The sequence below is a fragment of the Onychomys torridus genome, chromosome 8, assembly GCF_903995425.1.
Source record: "Onychomys torridus chromosome 8, mOncTor1.1, whole genome shotgun sequence".
Classification (NCBI taxonomy): domain Eukaryota; kingdom Metazoa; phylum Chordata; class Mammalia; order Rodentia; family Cricetidae; genus Onychomys; species Onychomys torridus.
The window spans coordinates 108878929-108898794 of NC_050450.1; the positions used below are offsets into that span (position 1 = coordinate 108878929).

The 19866-nt window shown below is 46.2% G+C and overlaps 1 protein-coding gene across 4 annotated transcripts in view; it reads right to left on the bottom strand.

Moving 5' to 3' along the window:
* Positions 1–19866, bottom strand: part of Csnk1d (casein kinase 1 delta) — a 38038-nt gene that overhangs the window by 2039 nt on the left and 16133 nt on the right. The window contains exons 3-10 of one of the 4 annotated variants that reach the window (XM_036195640.1): positions 15312–15460; positions 14373–14601; positions 13770–13940; positions 12903–13051; positions 10414–10585; positions 8864–9003; positions 5112–5174; positions 3969–4031 (exon numbers count right to left, since the gene is read on the bottom strand). In XM_036195640.1, coding sequence (XP_036051533.1) covers positions 5142–5174; positions 8864–9003; positions 10414–10585; positions 12903–13051; positions 13770–13940; positions 14373–14601; positions 15312–15460 — 1043 coding nt within the window. In that variant the 3' untranslated portion in view covers positions 3969–4031; positions 5112–5141. The other 3 variants (XM_036195641.1, XM_036195639.1, XM_036195642.1) reach the window with 3 other exon arrangements.

Here is a 19866-nt window from a genome sequence, read left to right on the forward strand (position 1 = left end):
GTCCAAAGAAAGAGATATCTCATCATCCCCAAATCACAGAGTCTGAGCAAATGAGCTAGGCTTATGGGCTACTACTGCCCAACCTACTGGGTCTGTCTCCCCAAACGCTGTACTCTTGGCAGAGAACACACTAATTATGTGAATGACAACTAACAGCCTACTGGCTAGTGATTCCACACCACCTGAGGAATTTAGGGTGAGCTTCTGAAGGCAGCTGCCCAGATGCACGGCTGTTTGTGAGACCACCCAGACTCTGGTTCCAAAACCAGTTCCTTTCACCTCTAGCATAAGCACCTTTACAGGAGAGGTGAAAAGTAGTACCTAACAGTAGATTACTTATAGGGACCCCTGTACTTTGCCTGGCTGCAACAGAAGGGAGCTCTAGACTCAGGGAGGTGCCAATATAGGCAAAGCTGGCACTAATTTCATCTATTTCACTGGTTCTCAACCTTCGTAATGCCATGATCCTTTAATACAGTTCCTATATTGTAGTGAGCCCCAACCATAAAATTATTTTCATTGCTACTTCAGAATTGTAATTTTGCTATTATGAATTACAATGAAAATATTTTTGGAGACAAGAGGTTTGTCAAAAGGGTCATGACCTGGGTTGGGGGATTTAGCTCAGTGGTAGAGCGCTCGCCAGCAAGCGCCAGGCCCTGGGTTCGATCCTCAGCTCAAAAAAAAAAAGTGTGTACCACCACACCTGGCTAAATCTTAGCCGGGCAGTGGTAGCGCACTCCTTTAATCCCAGCACTTGGGAGGCAGAGGCAGGTGGATCTCTGAGTTTGAGGCCAGCCTGGTCTACAGAGAGATCCAGGAAAGGCGTAAAACTACACAGAGAAACTGTCTTGAAAAACAAAAAACAAACAAAAAAGGGTCATGACCCATAGGTTGAGAACCAGTCCTAGCTAATGTGAGACAGTGGGACTACAGTCCCTTCTGGAATCCAAGTAGGCCAGAAGCCAACTTGGGATGCTCAAAGTATAGGCTTAACGGCTGAAGATTAACTTGGAAGAGACTGGTAAACTGAGGGTGAGAGTTAGAGGGAGTTTCCCTCGCTAGCATGTCCACACCTGCCACACACAGGGAAGTACTAAGTGGTTTTGGCCATAAATCCTGCCAGCATTTGACTGCTACAACTGTGCCTCCAAGTTCTACTGGCCAAGCTCATTAGGGAGTGGGACAGATTAGAATTCCCAAGAGGACAGGCAGTGGCGGCACCTGTAATCTCAGCACTTGGGAGGCAGAGGCAAGCAGATCTCTGAATTCAAGGCCAGCCTGGTCTACCGAGTGAGTTCCAGGGCTACACAGAGAAGCCCTGTCTTAAAAAAAAACAAAAAAGAATTCCCAAGAGGACAGGTCTCCACAACAGGAACAGACATAGTTCCAGCAACCTGATAGCTTTTCTCCGTCCCTCAAAAGGGTGCTGCTGTAGAAAACTCATGTGTACACAGATGCCTTCTCCCTGTGCATGCCAGGAACAGTGGGACACGCCCACCTCAGCTCTCCTCCCTAGCAAGGTGAAAATCTAAGGCACTAGCACAGAGTGTTATGTAGGTTAGGGGCTTCTATCTCAAAAGGTGCTTATAAGGTGAGTGGAGAAGGGCTCACAGAACCATCACAACATCCCTAAGTAAACTCATAAGAATATCCACCCATACCTAGAGTCCAAGTGGGAGCCATCTTTTTGGCACCTACTCCAACTAGCTTTCCAACACTTACAGCCTGAGAAAGGACAAGTAGGACTACCATCCTGAACAAGTTAGTTGTACTGGGTCTTTCATACCAACAGTCAGAAGGTTGAGGCAGAAGAATCACTCAGTTCCAGGACAGCCTGGGCTACAGAAAGAGATTGTCTTCATCTCAGAGCCAGCACCCACACCAAGTTAACTTTCATATGGCTTACATATTGAAAACTCCCAGTTGATGAAAGAAAGACCACACAAGGGGGAGGGAAGAAAGGTAGAAGTCATTATGAATTTATTATTTACACAATTGTTAAAGTACACAAATACAGTGGTAGTACAAACGCACAGCTCAGAGACTGGTCACCAAGACACAGGTTGATACACACATTCTAACTACGCTTCCTGCGAGTGATGACGGGATTAAATATTAGGCAAGGACCGTCAGAGCTACACCCTGGAGGACCTCCATGGGCCAAATCCCAGCGTAACCCAACAGGGCCAGCTGAGCCTGGATCAGTCTCAAGGCCACCCCAACACCCCTCCGGCACGGCACCACAGGTATCTACAAAGAACACTTGCCAGGCAGGCCAGCCAATGAAGAGGAGGCCCAACTCTGATGATAAAGAATTTGCAACAAAAATCTCAACCTTGCCCAACCCTCCCAACCTCCCTCTGCACTCCCAGACACACAGTCCCACCTAGTCAAGTCCCTGCACCCTAAAATGCTTGCAGAGGAACCAGCTCAGGACTCAGAAAGAAGCACCCACAGGCTCAGATGGCTGGCTGGCACAACTAACAGCCACATTCTGGGATGCTATCACACATCAGCAGTGTGCCCCCCAACTCCAGGCCAGTACTCAAGTACCAAGGAACTCTGGGAAGAAAGGAGAAGCCATGGTGGCCAGTATAGTACCCAGCATAATTCTCCACAGGCTGACAGGAAGAAATAAGAGATGGACCCCCACACATGTACTGCATCCCATTTCTCAGATGGGGAGCTCAGGTCCTGCTGTCTCTTCATATCCGGTGCACATGGTGAGAAAGAGCATGTTGGCATCATAACCGCCAGCGGTAGAGCAGCCCAGCCCGCAGATGTGTCCAGTTGAAGATCATGAAGCATGTGGTAGGCAGTCACCTGCTTCTTGGCACTTCAGGGTTGATTCCCTTTGGCCACTGGTTCCTCTGGGCAAACCATGGTGTCTAGGACAGCTTGCTCCCTGGGCTCTGAGCAGAGAGGAGGTGATAGACCTAAGTGGCATCTGCATGGGAGTATTCAGTCTGTTCAGCAACTTCCCAAGTTCAAAGGCATAGAGGCAACCAATACTACCAAAACAGCAATCCTCTCCCCAGAAACCAGAAATACAAGCTCAGCTTTGAATCTTGGAACGCTCCAGCAGCCTATAGGGATCTCAAGGCCTCTGCATGTGAGTTCTCCAGAGTTTTGACTTCCTTCTTGCCTCCTTTGGGAAGAACATCATGCCATAGTGCCTTGCTGAGAATATACCCGGCACACCCTTGCTCCATGGCAGTTGCACTACCTGCTCTGATGATTCCAGACATATCAGTTTATAGCGGGGAAGGGTAAGCAAGATGCCCAAATCAGGCTGATGGGAGCCCACAAGACACATACGCACACACAACTGATGAGTATTTCCTTTCCAAAGTGAACAGCACAACACAAGAAAACAAAACAAACAAAACACACATCCTTGACACTCACATGTGCCCCTCTCTTGCCTGCCTCCATTTTACATAGAAGCTCCAAGCCAGCATGTCTCAACAGATGTTTAAGGTCAACATCTTTTTTGTTTAAGACCGCAAAAACAAGACAAGAAAGAAACAATAAAAAGACAGAATTCTTTACACAGATTTAAGCCAGTAATTTTTAGCAAAATGATACAAAACTGTCTTAACCAAGTAGAAGACTGGTAGCTGCGGTGGGATCGTCAGGGAGTGCAGGTCCGCCACCACTGGTGGGAGCTGAGAGGCTCTTCACAGGGAGTCGGGTTCTCTCTGCAATGGTCTCCCAGCCTCTGCTCTTCGTTCCAGCCCCATGATAACTGAGCTCACATGGGGCCACAGTGGCAGCCCCTGGCGATGGCAGCTCTTGGAGCCTGTCCATTTAGTTTGTGTTTTGATTCCCCATGAGCATCGCTGGGTGAGTGGCCTGGAGAGCTCCCGGCGTTAACATTTCGGGTTTAGACCGGGGGGCGTGTCACTAGTAAAGCCATTGGTAACAGAGTAGATCAGCCATGCATTGTCTGCCCTTCACAGCAAAAAGGAGAGTTCTCATCGGTGCACGACAGACTGAAGACCACTGGAAGCCACCCGACCGGGAATCTGTCGGAGCCAAAGCACAGGACAAGGTCAGCATGAGGCCAGAGGAACAGGCCAACCAGGCGTTTGGGCGCACATAACACAATAGAGCCTGGGAGGGAAGGGACACACTGCCACCTGGCTTCAATATAAACACCTTCACCCCTGGCTGCACAGAAAGGCCTCTGTAGCCAGGACAGGTATTGAGCAGAACACAGGACAGGAAGATGGGGAAGAGGAGGCATGCAAGCAAGGAAACTGCAGAGCTGTGCTCTGGTAGATCTGAGTGGAGCAGTGACACTTACTCCCAGCCTCCCTTCCTGGAAAGAATTTGGAGCTTTCAAACAGGCATATCCCTTAGGGAAGACAGGAAAAGCAATTCTTATCAGCACATTCCAAGGTGCACATGTATTAAATAGAGCAGATCACACAGCAGCACAACCCCACCAAAGCTCAAGCCTCTGATGGAAGGAACCACCAAGTGCCATGTGGCCAACAAGAAAGGAGCTCAGCGTGGACACCCATGGCAGGGTAGCAGGTGGCTGTGGCTGGATTAATACAGACAACAGCTGCATGGACAAGATGGCTGGGCAGGTACGGAGTTTGGGAAGAAACACAAAATGAGGACAGAGATAAATGAGAGAGTGGAAGAGGAATGACTGAAAAGGCCAGGGTGGGCGTAGACCACTGGGAGTCTGCACGTAGCAAGAGCTTAAGAAAGCCCAACACCAAGCATGGCACCACTCAGCCGAGTACAACAGACACATGTGCCAGCACATCTGCCCAGAGCCAGCCAGGCCTGAGGGCAGTTCCAGCATACCGAATGCAATCACAGGGAGGCCAGAGGACAAAGGCACAGCAGGATGGCTCCCTAAAGTCACTTGGTCCAGAGATTCTAAGGATGCCACTAACCCCCCAGATTGGGCAGCTCACAGCTACTCCATATCCCACACATGAAGAAAAACAAGCAGAAGAAGCCTCATTCTACCTCCAGCACTTGGCATGCAAGCCCAGCCCACCAGTGAGCCCAGACGACGGGTGGGGAGTTGTTCCCACCTTGCCTGGCACCTACTACCTGCAGAGCCCCACCACGAGCACACTCACCCAGTGCTGCCTTCCGATGGAGACGAGCAGCTACTTGCCGTGGTGTTCGAAAGGAATGCTATTCTGAGGTGGGGAAAAGACAGCTGTTGGTAAGTGTCCTGCTGGCCAGACCAGCACATGAGATCCTGGCTGCCTGTGTTGAGCCTGAGTCTTGATGTGCCCCCTGCCTTCACCAGGTCAAGACAGCAACAGACACTTTGGGGACTCCAGCTAATGGCAAGTCTCTCCACATCGTGCATGAACTCATCAGTCTCTCATGACCCTTGGTAAAAGTGGCCATTGTCATTCCAGCAGAACCCTCCTAACTTCGTGCTCTACAGAAACGGCGGGGCTGAGGAAGCCCTACAAATCGGTTTGTTAGCACTATGCAACAGGTAGAAGGGATAGAGCCTCCCAGGACATACTCCCTCCTAATGAAAGTGCCAGGATGATCTTATTTTAGGGCAGGTGTGGATTAAGTGAGGTATCAAAAGCAATAAGTGACACATTTTTGAACTGTGCTAGACAGGAGACCTTTCTTTTCAACGAAGGAAAAACAAATAATAGAGATCCAATGATTAGATGCCCTGCAAAGCCTATGTTCTTTTGGCTAATGAGAGCAAACTCACAGATATCAGGAAACATGAGAACATGGTCTCCCCGTAAGACACGCCTAATGCAAGTGCCCTTCAGAGAAGGGAAGATGCCAAGGAAGAAGCAGCTGCTTGTGGTCAAAGCCTGAGTGAGGCTGAGGTCCTGCAGAAAAGAGGCCATCCCAGTAACCTGTACCATGCCTTATCATCATCACAAGAGGACAAGGGCAGCAGATGCTTCTAAGACTGGCTTTAACTGGGTGTAAGGACTTGTGGGTATCACATTATAACTCATAGGATGCACAGCTATTAGAAAACCAGCAGCTGTAGATAAAGGAAGCTCAGCAAAAGATATGTGCTATTGCAACAAGGGCTTATACATGCATGGTATTCTCAAGCTCATTGTACTAAATAAGTAGATGTCACCACTCCTACCTGAACCCCAACTCTTAAGGGAGAAGTTACTACTGGCCTGCCAAGCCTGGAAGAATCCCACTAGTCTCAAACCTCCAGAGCAGGTGCTTGGCTCAGGGCCTAGAAAGAGTGGAGAGGGATGAATTGTTTGGAGAGGGAAGCACATCTTACAAAGCACGAGCATACTGATGCTGGTGGTTCTATGCACCTTAAAAAGGATGCCTTTAAGTGTCAGCACAACTCCCCCAAAGGTGCAGCTGTGAAGACAAATGAGCATTTAGAGACAACCACAGGCAATCTCTAGAAAACACCCAAGGTAGCCAAAGGAAAAACTAAGGAACTCTAGGAAGGGAGCCTCCCAGCTATGTTCAAGCCTATTAATAGTTCTCCATGCACAAACAAGAAAGACCAAGCAACCAGAGACTGATTCAGAGGCCCAAGTTAACCATGTGGAGGAAAATGCTATTTTCTTGTCACCTTAAGGCCAAGGCAGCCACAGCCTTAGCAAGAAGCAGCAGTAGCTGGGCTGTACCCTGTGTCTTCTTGGTATCCATAGAACTTCCTGACTCTTCCATTTCCCTCCTGCATCCCCAACTACCAGATGCTTCTTTTTTTGTATTAAACTAAAACAAAACAAAAAGATTGCCCTTGCCATCCCTTCCTTAGTCTCTGCCTAGCTGCTGGCACGAAAATGTCCAAACCTAGCCAGGGTCCACTACATCATGGGGTGTAGATGAACAGGCAACACTGGACCACTTCCTAATGTGAATGGTTTGTGCGCGCGGGGGGGGGGGGGGGGGGGGGGGGAGACGGACGGACACAAAAACAAAAACAGTCCACGAGGGAGCTGAGCTTAGAGTGTATATACATCAAGGGACTCATCGCCTCATGATGTCAAAACTCAAGGTCCACAACTTATGTTATCCCTTGTCAAACTCCCTACATTTGTTGTCTTTTCAGGAGAAAATTATACAAAACCAGCCATTTCTGGGAAATCAGAAATGCACAGTAGCCAGGTGGTGGCGGCGCACGCCTGTAATCCCAGCACTTGAGAGGCAGAGGCAGGTGGATCTCTGTGAGTTCGAGGCCAGCCTGGTCTACAAAGCGAGTTCCAGGACAGGCTCCAAAGCTACAGAGAAAACCTGTCCTGAAAAACCAAAATAAATAAATAAATAAATAAAATAAACAAACAAATAAATAAATAAACGCACAGTAACACATTTCAACAGTCTTGATTTCTGTCAGACCAGTCCTAGGTGTGGCCTGAGCCCAGGAAGCCCCAGGGATCTCACACTCACTCAACATGTGTAGTCCTTACCCACTCAAACACCATACTAGATCCCACAGTAAGCCAGAGAGATGCTGCCATACAACCAAGTCCCAGAGCTGGGTGCAAGTATGCTTTAAAAAGAAGCTCTTGGACAACAGTGGCACTGGCTGGTAAGAGCCTCCTCAAATTCAACTTTGACCCTACCTCTTGTAAGTGGGAGACTCTAAAAAACTTACTTCAGGGGGCTGGAGGGATGGCTCAGAGGTTAAGAGCACTGACTGCTCTTCCAGAGGTCCTGAGTTCAATTCCCAGCAACCACATGGTGGCTCAAAACCAATTGTAATGAGATCTGGCGCCCTCTTCCGTATACATAATAAATAAATCAATCTTAAAAAAAAAAAAAAAACAAAACCAAACAAACAAAAAAAACCTTACTTCAGAAAAAGGAACCTAATGTAGACAGAAGTGATTCTAGTCTGTTGAATGAAGAGTTTTAAATGCACAGCAGCAGCAAAAGCACAGCAAGGAGGATGACTTGGGTGCAGGTAAGGGAGTAGCTATGAGAGAGGGCCTGGAAACCAGTCCAAACTACCCTGCCTTCCCTAAGCACCTCTCTCATTAGAGACAGACAGGGCGACAGAAGATGACACCTTAAAGTCTGGCACCTCCAAGGATGCTACCGCTCAGGATCCCTCATAGGGACCCTTCTTGGCAGCCACTGCCTTCCATGTTGTTTTGCTAAGGAGATCCTCGCTAATAAACACAAGTGGAGTTGTAAAAAGCTGGGTGTGTCTACAACAGACCTCTCCCCAACAAGGAATGAGCGAGCAGGCAAACATACAGTGTCTTGCCTGGTGGGGAAGATGGAGGGGCAGGGGTAGGGTTGTCCCTTTGAAATGGAGAAGTGAAGAAGCTTCACACACAGCCCATTACAGTCCTAATCAGGAAATAAACCATTTAGAAATCCAGTTAGTCGGGGTTGTAGAAATGGCTCAAGCTGTTGAGAGCACTGGCTGCTCTTCCAAAGGACCCGGGTTCAATTTCCAGCACCCACATAGCAACTCACAACTGTCTTTAACTCCAGTTTCAGGGATTCTGACACCCTCATATAGATATACATGCAGGCAAAACCCTGAAGTACATTAAATGAACAAATCCTAAAATAAGAAAGAAAGAAAGAAAGAAAGAAAGAAAGAAAGAAAGAAAGGAGGAAAGAAAGAAAGAAAGGAAAGAAAGAGAGAAACCCAGCTAGTCACAAGCTCCAACCAAGAATCAGAAGCCTAGCTAGTTAAATATCCTCAAAATGAGGAAAAAAGTAGGGGAAGGAAGGAAATACAATCTTCACAAGTGTTACCCGACTCCTGACTATGAACCTGTAAAGTCAGTCCTTAAGGCAAGGTAAGGAAGAGAACCAGTGTCTGTATACAGTGACAAGGACATGCATCCCCACACCGGGGTATGGCACATCCAGGCCTCAGTGAGTTCTACCTGCATACCTGTGAGGTGGACATGCGAGAGGTATCTTGTCGGCCCGTGAGATCAGATGAGGAGACGTTGACTGGTGCCCCACGGTGCAGCCGCATGCTCACTTTCCGTTCTCGTTCCATGCCAGAGACAGGCCTAGGAGAGGTGTTGGCTAGAGGAGATGAAGAGAAACCACCATTACTGAGTACCCTTGGCTCTTTAACATCACACTAGCTGAAGCTGGAGAGATAGCTCAGTGGTCAAGAGTACTTGCTCTTACAGAGGACCCAGTTTGGATTCCAGTACCCATGGCAGCTCACAACCACCCACAACTCCAGTTCCAGATCTGATGCTTTTTGACCTTCATGGGCACTAGGTACACAGACACAAATGCAGGTACCCCCCCCCCCCCATATATAATAATCTAAATAAACTCTGAGTCTACCGGCACAGCAGAGGCTAATGGCCCTAGCCAAATATACAGGCTCTAGGTGGACCTTTTCAGAGCAGAACCTAACTGGCTCAGGGCTACACACACAATGCTCATCAACCCCAAGACCCCTGCTGGTAGTAGGAATGCATTCTAGCATTTAGCAATATACATCAGACCTGAGCAGTCAAGGGTTTGAGAAAATCTGAGAGGAAAAAAATGTATTTTTTTTTTTTTTCCGAGACAGGGTTTCTCTGTGTAACAGTCTTGGCTGTCCTGGAACTTGCTTTGTAGACCAGGCTAGCCTTGAACTCAAGAGATCTGCTGCTTCTGTCTCGCAAGTGCTGGGATTAAAAGTATGCTCCACCACACCCAGCACAGCAAAACTTTGTTTCTTTTTCTTTTTTTTGATACAGGGTTTCTCTGTACCTTTGGAGCCTGTCTTGGACTAGCTCTGGAGACCAGGCTGGCCTCGAACTCACAGAGATCCATCTGCCTCTGCCTCCGGAGTGCTGGGATTACAGGCATGTGCCACCACCGCCCGGCCAGCAAAACTTTTTAAAAACTTATTTTATATGTGAGTGTATTTTGCCTACCATGTCTGTGTACCATGTGCATGCAGTGCCCAAGGAGACCAGAAGACAGTGTTAGTTCCCCTGGAATTAGAATTACAGACAGTGAAAAAGCTGTCATGTGGGTGCTGGTCAAATGAAACCAAGTCCCCTAGAAGACCAGACAGTGCTCTTAACCACTGAGCCATCTCTACAGCTCCATGAGAGCAAAACTTTATATAGGAAAAGCCAACAATAGCAACAAATTTCAGAGAACTCAATCTTTAGACTAAGTCTTGTGAGAGGAACATTCCTTTCTTTTCTTTGAGACAAGATCTCACTACACAGACTAAGCTGGCTTTAAATTCACAGAAAGTCACCTTGCTTCTGCTTGCCAAGTTTGGGGGTTAAAGGTGTGTGTCACCATGACATTTCTAAAGGCGATATCATGGGCTGTGCCCCAGCCCAATTACTCTTCAGAATGAGGAGTGACTGAAATGGGGACACATCTTTCAACTGATTGGCCAGAATCCTTGTGAGGCCACAAACCGGAGTGGTCAACAAATCATAAATGGTGGAGCATGCTAAGAGGTATGCTCACCCGTGTGTGAGGTAGGGGTAAGGGGTGTTGGGGGAGCCACTTCTTGGGTTCCCCGCAGACGGCCGGAAGCTGTAGAAGGGAGGCCACGGGTGGCTGGATTCCGGGAGTGTCTTAATCGCTCCTCTCGGTCCCGGCGTTCCCGCTCAGCATCATCTGCAGCTCGGCTGGCACCCTGAGGTGGAAAGAGGCATTGATTTAAAAAAACAAAACAAAACAAACAAAATCCCCCAAGGCTTTTGGCTGGCCCCCGGCTCCTTGAAAAAACACCAAAGGGCACATGGGACAAGACTGCCCTTTGAAACCACCCACACCAATAGCGAAATCAGAAAGAACATTTCTCCACCAAGATGATGCCTGCATAATACCCATGAAGGACTAGTCACTCTTCATACCCCACCATATTCACATGTACAACATGTCACCTTAATCCCTACCTACCAATGTTGGCATGCTAGTGTATTAGGGAAGGAAAAGGAGACTGCCTGAGACAGGGAGGAGAACGAGGCAGAGGCCTAAGCACTGAGTCAGAAGGGCCAAAGCAGAGCCTAGACACTATGACAATACTGTGCCCACAGCAATGCCAGCCTTTCTATGTATAGGCCAACAGCAAGGATGTGAGTTGGGTTTCTGCTGGACCAGAAATCAGAGTCAAAGTATCATTTTAATCACTGCCAGCTGGGGTCTGCAAACACAGGCCACTTTTTTGTGCCACCTGTTTCATTAGATTTAGTTGTCTCTTGAAACCCCACCCTGGCTGAAGGACTAGGCCTCTTCTGAGCCAGCTCACCCCATAGGGTAGGTCTCCCTCTGGCCCTCGTTCCCCTGAGGTGGGACACAGTGCAGCTGACGAGGTTCCTGGTGTGCACCCCAGAAGCAGTTCTTGCCACTGCTTTGACTAGATGCATTACCTATAAGGCTCCAATTTCAAGTTCAAATTACAAAAAGTTTCTTGCTTCTTTGAGACAGGGTCTTGCTTTGTAGCCTAAGGCTGGCCTCAAGCTAATAACCAGCCTCCCAAGCACTGGAATTAATTACAAAGGTGCACAACCATGCTTGGCTCAAAGAATAAATTTGTTTTTATTTTATTCTTGTTTGTGTGTTTACTCTATGCTGTCTCACTTTGTAGCTCTGGCTGGTTTGGAACTATGTATTCTAGACAGGCCTCAAACTCAAGAGACCTGCCTGCTGTTTCCCTCTGAATGCTTAAAGCTGCGAGCTACCCATGAATTTTCAATGAAAATAGACATGAAAATTTCACAAAGCCTTGAATTATAGCAGCAATGTCTGAATGATTACAGGAGCAAATTTGGACTAAATACCAGGCACTTTACCCCAGAGGCTCTTCTGAGGCCTAGGATATGTACACTTGATTGGAGATGGGATAAGAGGTGCTGGATGACAGGGAGAGGCAGGGCTTAAGGAGACCACCAGGCTTCCTTTCAGCCTAGACTATCACGTCATGCCATCACAGGCAGCTGAATCCACAAAGCTCTTAAAATTGGTAATGGAAATTAATAGAATAATCTTCTAAGGTGGGCATGGGGGCAGCAGTACCCACAGCACCTGGAAAGCCAAAGCATGAGGACAGCTTAAGCCTAGGAGTTCAAGACTGGTCCAGGCAACAACAAACTTCAAAAAATAAAACTCTCAAGGTTGGAGCAATGGTTCAATGATTAAGAGCACTTGCTGCTCTTGAGGAAGACCTGGGTTTGGTTCCCAGAACCCACACAGAAGCTTAGAGTAGCTTTTAACTCCAGTTTCAGGGGATCTGACTTCCTCTTCTGACCCTAAGAGCACCAGGTACACTATGTATATACATTCAGGCACTTACACACACACCTTAAAAACAAATTCTCCCAGAAGTAGCTTTACTCCCTAAAAATTCAGGAAAAGAGGAGAGGGGAAGGAAGGGGAAGTAAGAAGGAAGGACAGCAGGCAGGTCTTTCAACTAAGGAAGACTTACCAATCCATAAGCAGTTGACTCCATGCAGACCTTCACTATAGCTTACTGGGCTTCGTATTATACATATCCATAAACGCCAGAGGTTTTCATTATTTAGTGTGTTTTGTCTGCATGCAAGTAAATGAACCATGTGCATGTAGTACTCACAGAGGGCAGAAGAGGGCATAAAGGGGAACTGGATCCCCTAGAACTGGAGTTACAGATGACCCTAAAAACTGAACTCAGGTCTTCTGCAAAAGCAGCGAGTGCTCTTAACCTCTGTGCCATCTCTCCACCCTGAAATGCTACAAAGGTTTTGCCTCACTCAGCACCTTCCCTCTCACTACTCTGAACCAGAGGCAAATCGGTCTCCAGGCCCAAGTTCTCCAGGTGTGCTTAGCTTCACAATTTCTACCGTACCTTACCACTGTGCCTTACAATTCTACCATTGTGCCTTGCACAGACAGCATAGCTTTACATAGAAAACCCATCCCAGCCTTCTGAGGACCAGGATGCTGCCATCCAATGCTCTAGCAATGTCACTTACAAATTTGAGCATGTTCCAGTCGAACACATAGTCGTAAGAGAAGCCCTGGCGATGGAACAAATTTCTGAAGAGCTGTCTCAGGTAGGAGTAGTCAGGTTTGTCATCAAAACGTAAGGAACGGCAGAAATTCAGGTATGTGGCAAATTCAGCTGAAAAAACAAAACAAAACAAAAAAACAAGAAACTCAATGCTAGCTAAATGGCCCAGACTGGTATCCATTCATCCCCGACAGCACCATATAACGAAGATATCAAAGATGAAATCTGAAAACTAGTCATATGACTTAAGAAATCAGGCCTTGGGAGACTGCTTTGAAAAAAAAAAATCAACATCTAGAACCTGGAGGTATATAGTTCAGTGGTAGAAAGCTCATACAGCTTGCATATCATTTGTGAGGCCTTGAGTCCCACATCTAGCACCCTCCACACTTCCCAGAAGGTCAACACTAGATAGCAAAATTTAGTTATCCAGGGCATTTTTATCCCAGGGACAATCTCACCAAATAGGAAAGTTCCCTGGGAAATGGCTCTGGGAGGTGGAATAGTGGTAAAGGGTAGTCAGTTTAAGGAGCAGCTAGGTCTTCCACTATTTTCCTCCTTCCCTATCCATGTAAGTCACCTCTTAAGGCTCAGTCTTGCTTCATTCCAGTCTCACTGGGGCCTCACAGAACATCTTTTAAACAAAAGCGCTCAGGGACGGAAAAGAAAAACAAACCAGGTCCAACTACCACCTTCACATATAAAAAGTGCCTCTTTCATACAACTCCTCCAGAAGGAAGCAGGTCTGACAGCACAGCAAGAGGCTTCCCATGCAAGTGTCTAGTTAACAGGGGGTGGGTGGCTGTAGTACAAGTATAAGGAGACTCACAAGGATAGCCCTTGCACAGCACTTCAATGGGAGTGGACATCTTCTTCTCACTGATCCTCTCATACTTCTGCCTCTTGGTGGCAGCCTTCAGCCCCTGCCAGGGGAGAGAGCCCAGGTTGAAGTACATCAGCACGTACCCCAGAGACTCCAAGTCATCCCTTCGAGATTGTTCTGGAAAGAAAAGGGAACTGTGTCAAGGAAGGCATGTATGTCTGTATTATGTATAAAAGCAACACCTGGCAAGCAAGAAAATGGAAATAAAACTTCAAAAATAACAGAAAAATATACTTGGAGAATTAGGTCACCAGCAGTTGTCCCTTACATGTTGTTAAAGAACCTCCCTAACACTTCAGGAAAGCCACATCATCATCTTGGAAAACTGCTCGAGAAGCCATTTCTGCCTATCCCACTGTACCTGGCAAATAAAGGCTCCAGCAGCTGTGCAAATCTGTTTGTCTGCTATAAAGGTTGGCTGACATCCTCCATCACCAAACTGGCTCATAACCCCAGGCTGCTAAATAAGGCGGACTTTCCCTAAGCCTTATAAGGATGGACATATTAAAGGTACATTAAGTCAAGTGTTGCACCCTATGTTGGGCTCACCAATGCCAAGGTGCGTGTTGATGGAGGCATAGCGTGCCGTCCCTGTGAGGTTCTTGTTCTCTCGATAGGGGATATGCTGGTGGGTGCGGGCGTCCCGGTACTTCTTGGCCAGACCAAAGTCAATGATGTAGACCAGGTTGCCTTTCTTTCCCAGCCCCATGAGGAAGTTATCTGGCTTCACATCTCGGTGGATAAAATTCTTCGAATGAATGTATTCAATACGACTTATCTATAAACAGAAACCATGGTGAGACTAAATCCCATAGTGGTTCATGCTGCAAAAGGAGGCTGCTTGGCAGTGAGGCTCACATTACACATTCTCTGCTTTCTGGGAAGCATAGAGATTTCAGTTAGGGTGGTCATCTCTCAAGGTATCATCAGCTCTCTATCCCCCACAGGCCCAGACATTTCTTCTCCTTGGTTCCCATGGGAGTAGAAAAGAGAGCAGGCTAAAATGGCAACTCACTACCAGACAATAATCTGTTAACAGCCAAACTCTGCATGAGCCGTAAACAAGACTTTCATGGAAACCACCCAAGAGTGACTACTAGTCAAATGTGAGCTCCCTGAGAGTACTGGGAAGTCCATTCAATACGGACACACTTGAGAAGCTGAAAAGTGGTCTCTAATCTTGAGGCCAACGTTAAAGAAATTCCCCTTTCTATGCAAAAATGGGTATAACAATAGAGAAATGGCAACCCAGTAACTTATTTATTTGAGACAGGGTTTTACTATGTAGCACCCTGCTGATCTGAACTTGCTGTGTAGACAAGGCTGGCCATGAACTCACAAAGATCTACCTGTCTCTGCCTCCTGAGTACTGGGATTAAAAGGATGTACCATCATGCCAAATGTAACCCAGGATTTTATTCTATCAAGCCAGCAAGAACATGCCAAATACCTATACTACCTGTGCACTTCAGGAAAAGGGGTGCTTACCATTTGGTCAGCAAGCAACAGGACAGTTTTGAGACTAAACTTCCTTGAACAGAAGTTGAAGAGGTCTTCTAGGCTCGGTCCTAGTAGCTCCATCACCATGACATTGTAGTCCCCCTCAGCCCCACACCATCTGATGGTAGGGATGCCCACTGGAAGAGAAACCAAACAGGACTTCAGCCCAGGCATCAGATCATCTCTATTCAACATGACACAGATGTTTAGTAAATTGAATTTGTGGGTGTTCAAGGGGTTCAGATGATCCTGGCAATGTCTTGCCTCAAATATATCCACTCGTGATTAAGCCACATACAGTAACACGTGACACGGAGCAAACTCTGGCAAGAGTCAAGCAAGCAGTAATAGCAAATGAGATAATTTCATAACATCAGCATCCATGGAAAGAAAAAGCATGTGAGGTAAGAGAGGTCCAGAGAAGCCAGCTGGAAGCCATTGCTCCACAAGTAAGACTGGAACCTAATGTTGAGAAAACAGAAGAAAAAAAACATCTACCATGGGTTGTAGAAGAGAGAAAAAAGTATTTCCTTTTCTTCCCCGATATTGATGAGGGAAAAGCAAACACAATGAAAATTTCTTAGAGATTCAAACGGACTTTAAACACATCAACCAGTAGAAGAGAGTGAGGAGATGTGCTTGTACGATGGAGCTGTAGAATCCAGAGTTTTGCACCTTGGACTATGTAATGAGATCCTGTTTAAAAGAAAACAACAACTACAAACCAAACAGTCCAGAACTACAAATGAGAGAAGGAACTCAAGGATGCTTTCAAGATGCCAGATCTGAAAACAAAAGTCAACCTAAACAGACTGACTCTCTACTTTTGAAAAATGGGTCAAAAACCAAATATTTCATCTAAAAACATGGTTGACTGACAATAGTCACATAAAGCTGTTCAGGGAAAAAGTGAAGAGCACTTGCTCGTGAAGACTGCCAGGAACAGGAATGCACACAGCAGCTTTGTTCAGGTCAAAGAGCAAGCATCACAGAGAGACAAGCTTTACAAGATGCCCGTATTCTCCTCTGCCTACCAGAGCATGTGGTCTAGTGAGCTCCACACACTGTCCCTGGCTCTCATCACATATGCTCCATGCTGGGCTCTGTCATGAGCCCAAGGCCTCTCTTCCCTTCCATGTGAAGCATTTAGTGGAGTTTCATTGTGAGTTCAGATGTCTGCAGGAAGATCCCACCATTAGGGTAAAAAAAAAAAGCTTCATTATCTCAAAGTATTTTTTTACATCTTACTTGAAAACCCAAACAACAAATATCTAAATATTAAAGTAATAGAGACTGGGGACCTAACAGGATACCTAGTATATTCCTAACAGTAGCTTCTATATCCCAGCCACCTTTTGTCACCCGTGCTCACCATTTAGACCTCCCTCACCTGTGCAATGTAACATTTTTTATTTATTTTATTCATATTTTATGTATATGAGTGTTCTGTATGTATACCTGCATACTAGAAGAGGGCATCAGATCCTATTACAGATGGTTGTGAGCCACCATGTGGTTGCTGGGAATTGAACTCAGGACCTCTGGAAGAGCAGCCAGTGCTCTTAATCTCTGAGCCATCTCTCCAGCCCTGTGAGATTTCTTATAACCAGTATTCAACAATCTCTAACTACCTACCTGTCATTTGGATGGTGTGGTGGTTTGAATGAAAACGGCCCCCAGAGGCCCATAGGGAATGGCACTATTAGGAGGTGTGGCCCTGTTGGAGGAAGTCGGTCACTGGGGGCAGGTTTTGAGGTCTCAAATGATCCCAGGCCCAGTGTCTCACCCTCTTCCTGCTGTCTGCCAATCCCAGATATAGAACTCTTGGCACTGGATATAGTACCTCTCCAGAACCACGTCCACCTGTATGCTGCCATGCTCCCCACCATAATGACAATGGACTAAACCTCTGAACGCTAAGCCAGCCCCAATGAAATGCTTTCCTTTATAAGAGTTGCCATGGTCATGGTGTCTCTTCACTGCAATAGAAACCCAAACTAAGACAGATGGCTTAGGTTTGCTTTTTCCTATTATAAATGGCACTGTGAAGTACGTTCTCATGTATGTCTACTGTAACACATGGAATTCCTTTTTATGCCTGAACATACACTTATAATCACATTTGCTGTGGTGTTAAGGTACAAACTATTCAACTGTACAAGACATATGAGATGATAACAGCAATGAGCAAGGCCCTATTGCTGGATATTCTGCTATTTGTCCATTCCCTACTTGTATCTAGTGTATAAAATGAATCTCTCTGACCACTGTGTCTTTTATGAACACAACCACCATGTCTGTTTCTCTTTTCTGAAACGCTCAAGCATATTTTGTGACAAAAAAATGGTTTAATGGTTTTATGTGAGGCAAGTATCTTCTTGTTGTGAGTAATGCTTTCAGGTTTTGTTTTGTTTTGTTTGTTTTATTTTTATTTTTTATTTTTTTAAAAGTAAGGTCTCACTATAGACCCCAGTCTGGGCTTGAGTTCCAGATTTTTCTGCTACCTCAAGTGCTAGGATTACAGGGACATGCCATCATGCCTGCCCAGCTTGCTCTCAGTATTTTTCTCTATGAAACTATTCCTGACCCTCAAGTCATAAAGAGAACCAATGTAAAAATTGACCTTTTAAAAGTGTCAAAGTACAATGCTACATATTGAGACCTTGTCTTAGTAATAACAAATGCTGAAGTGCAGAAATAATTTTTGCTTCTAGCAGTGATGAAGTTAAAAAAACCCAACTGACTGCTGTACTGAAATAACTCAGGAGAGGTAAGATAAAACATGAACCTCAGGAAGACGATGCTGATGCTTGAAAGACCCCCACCACATGCCCAAGTGTCACCATAAAAGACAGAATCAAGCTGGGTGGTGGTATCTCAGCACTTGGGACGCAGAGGCAGGTAGATCTCTGCGAGTTTGAGGCCAGCCTGGTCTATAGAGCGAGTTCCAGGGCAGCCAAGGCTACACAGAGAAACCTTGTCCTCAAAACAAAACAAAACAAAACAAAAGACAGAATCCAACAGACCAATGCAACTTGACTTCAATCTAGAAACAGAAGGAAGAATGTGCAAGACAGAAATACTGAACACAAAGGGGTAAGATTCTCAATGTCTGGCATCCAAAGGTTATGAGACGTCGTAAGGCATGTGAGCCCACAAATTAGAACTGGTAGAGATGAGCATTAAAAGTTAAAGTATGGGGGCTGGAGAGATGGCTCAGAGGTTAAGAGCACTGACTGCTCTTCCAGAGGTCCTGAGTTCAATTCCCAGCAACCACATGGTAGCTCACAACCATCTGTAATGAGATCTGGTTCCCTCTTCTGGCCTGCAGACAGAACATTGTATACACAATAAATAAATAAATCTTTAAAAAAAAAAAAAAAAGTTAAAGTATGCCAAGGGACTGTAATTCCAGCTACTTAGGAAACTTAGACAAGAAGATCACAATAACAAGTTCAAGGCTTGTCAGGGCTACAGAGTGAGTTCTTGGCCAGCCTGGGTAACTTAGTGAAACCCTATGTCAAAATAAAAACAAACAAAAAAAAGCAACGGGGGGGGTGTAGCACAATAGTAGAATGCCTCCTTGGCATGTGAGGGACTCTGAGATCAAAACCCAGTATTGCAGAAGGAAAAAAAAAAGTTGTAACTAAATATAAACGAATTCCAAGTCAGGAAAGTTAAAGGAGGCCGGGTAGTGAGGGCACACGCTTTTAATCCCAGCACTCGGGAAGCAGAGGCAAGCGGATCTCTGTGAGTTCCAGGTCAGCCTGGTCTACAGAGCAAGATCCAGGACTGGCACCAAAACTACACAGAGAAACCCTGTCTTGAAAGCAGATTAAACACTGCAAAGACCAATAAACTAAACTCAAGACAGCAATAGAAACTATGGAAGCAGAGCAAAAGTAAACAGGAGCCTTAGTGTACTGTGCTGTAGGCTCAGCTCAAGTCATCAGTGGAAATGGGAAAATGAAGCAGGCAGATATCTGAAATCCAGATTCAGTTCTAAGAAGCCAGGTGCAAGAATCACAAAGACAAACTACATTAGTGCCCACACAAATGGTGTCCTGTCCCCAGTGGTCCTGCATAAAAGCGCCTTCCTGAAAAGTGCAAGAGTACCAAGTGAGATCCATATCTACACAAAGCAATGGCAATTACTTGGGAGTAAAGCCCTTCTTAGCTGTAATTTTCTTTGGCGAGAAACCGTTGTGGAAATATTTCTTTACACAGTGTGAGGAAATGTCATTATGACTGGTTTAATAAAAAGGCCAATAGTAGCTAGGCAGGAGAGAATAATAGGTGGGACTTCTGGGCAGAGAGGGGAACTCAGGATGAATCTAAGGATAGTTAAGAGAAGCCAGTAGCCAGGCGGTGGTGGCGCACGCCTGTAATCCCAGCACTCGGGAGGGAGAGGCAGGCAGAGCTCTGTGAGTTCGAGGCCAGCCTGGTCTACAGAGCTAGTCCAGGACAGGCTCCAAAGCTACAGAGAAACCCTGTCTCGAAAAACCAAAAAAAAGAAAAAAGAAAAAAAAGAAAAAAGAGAGAA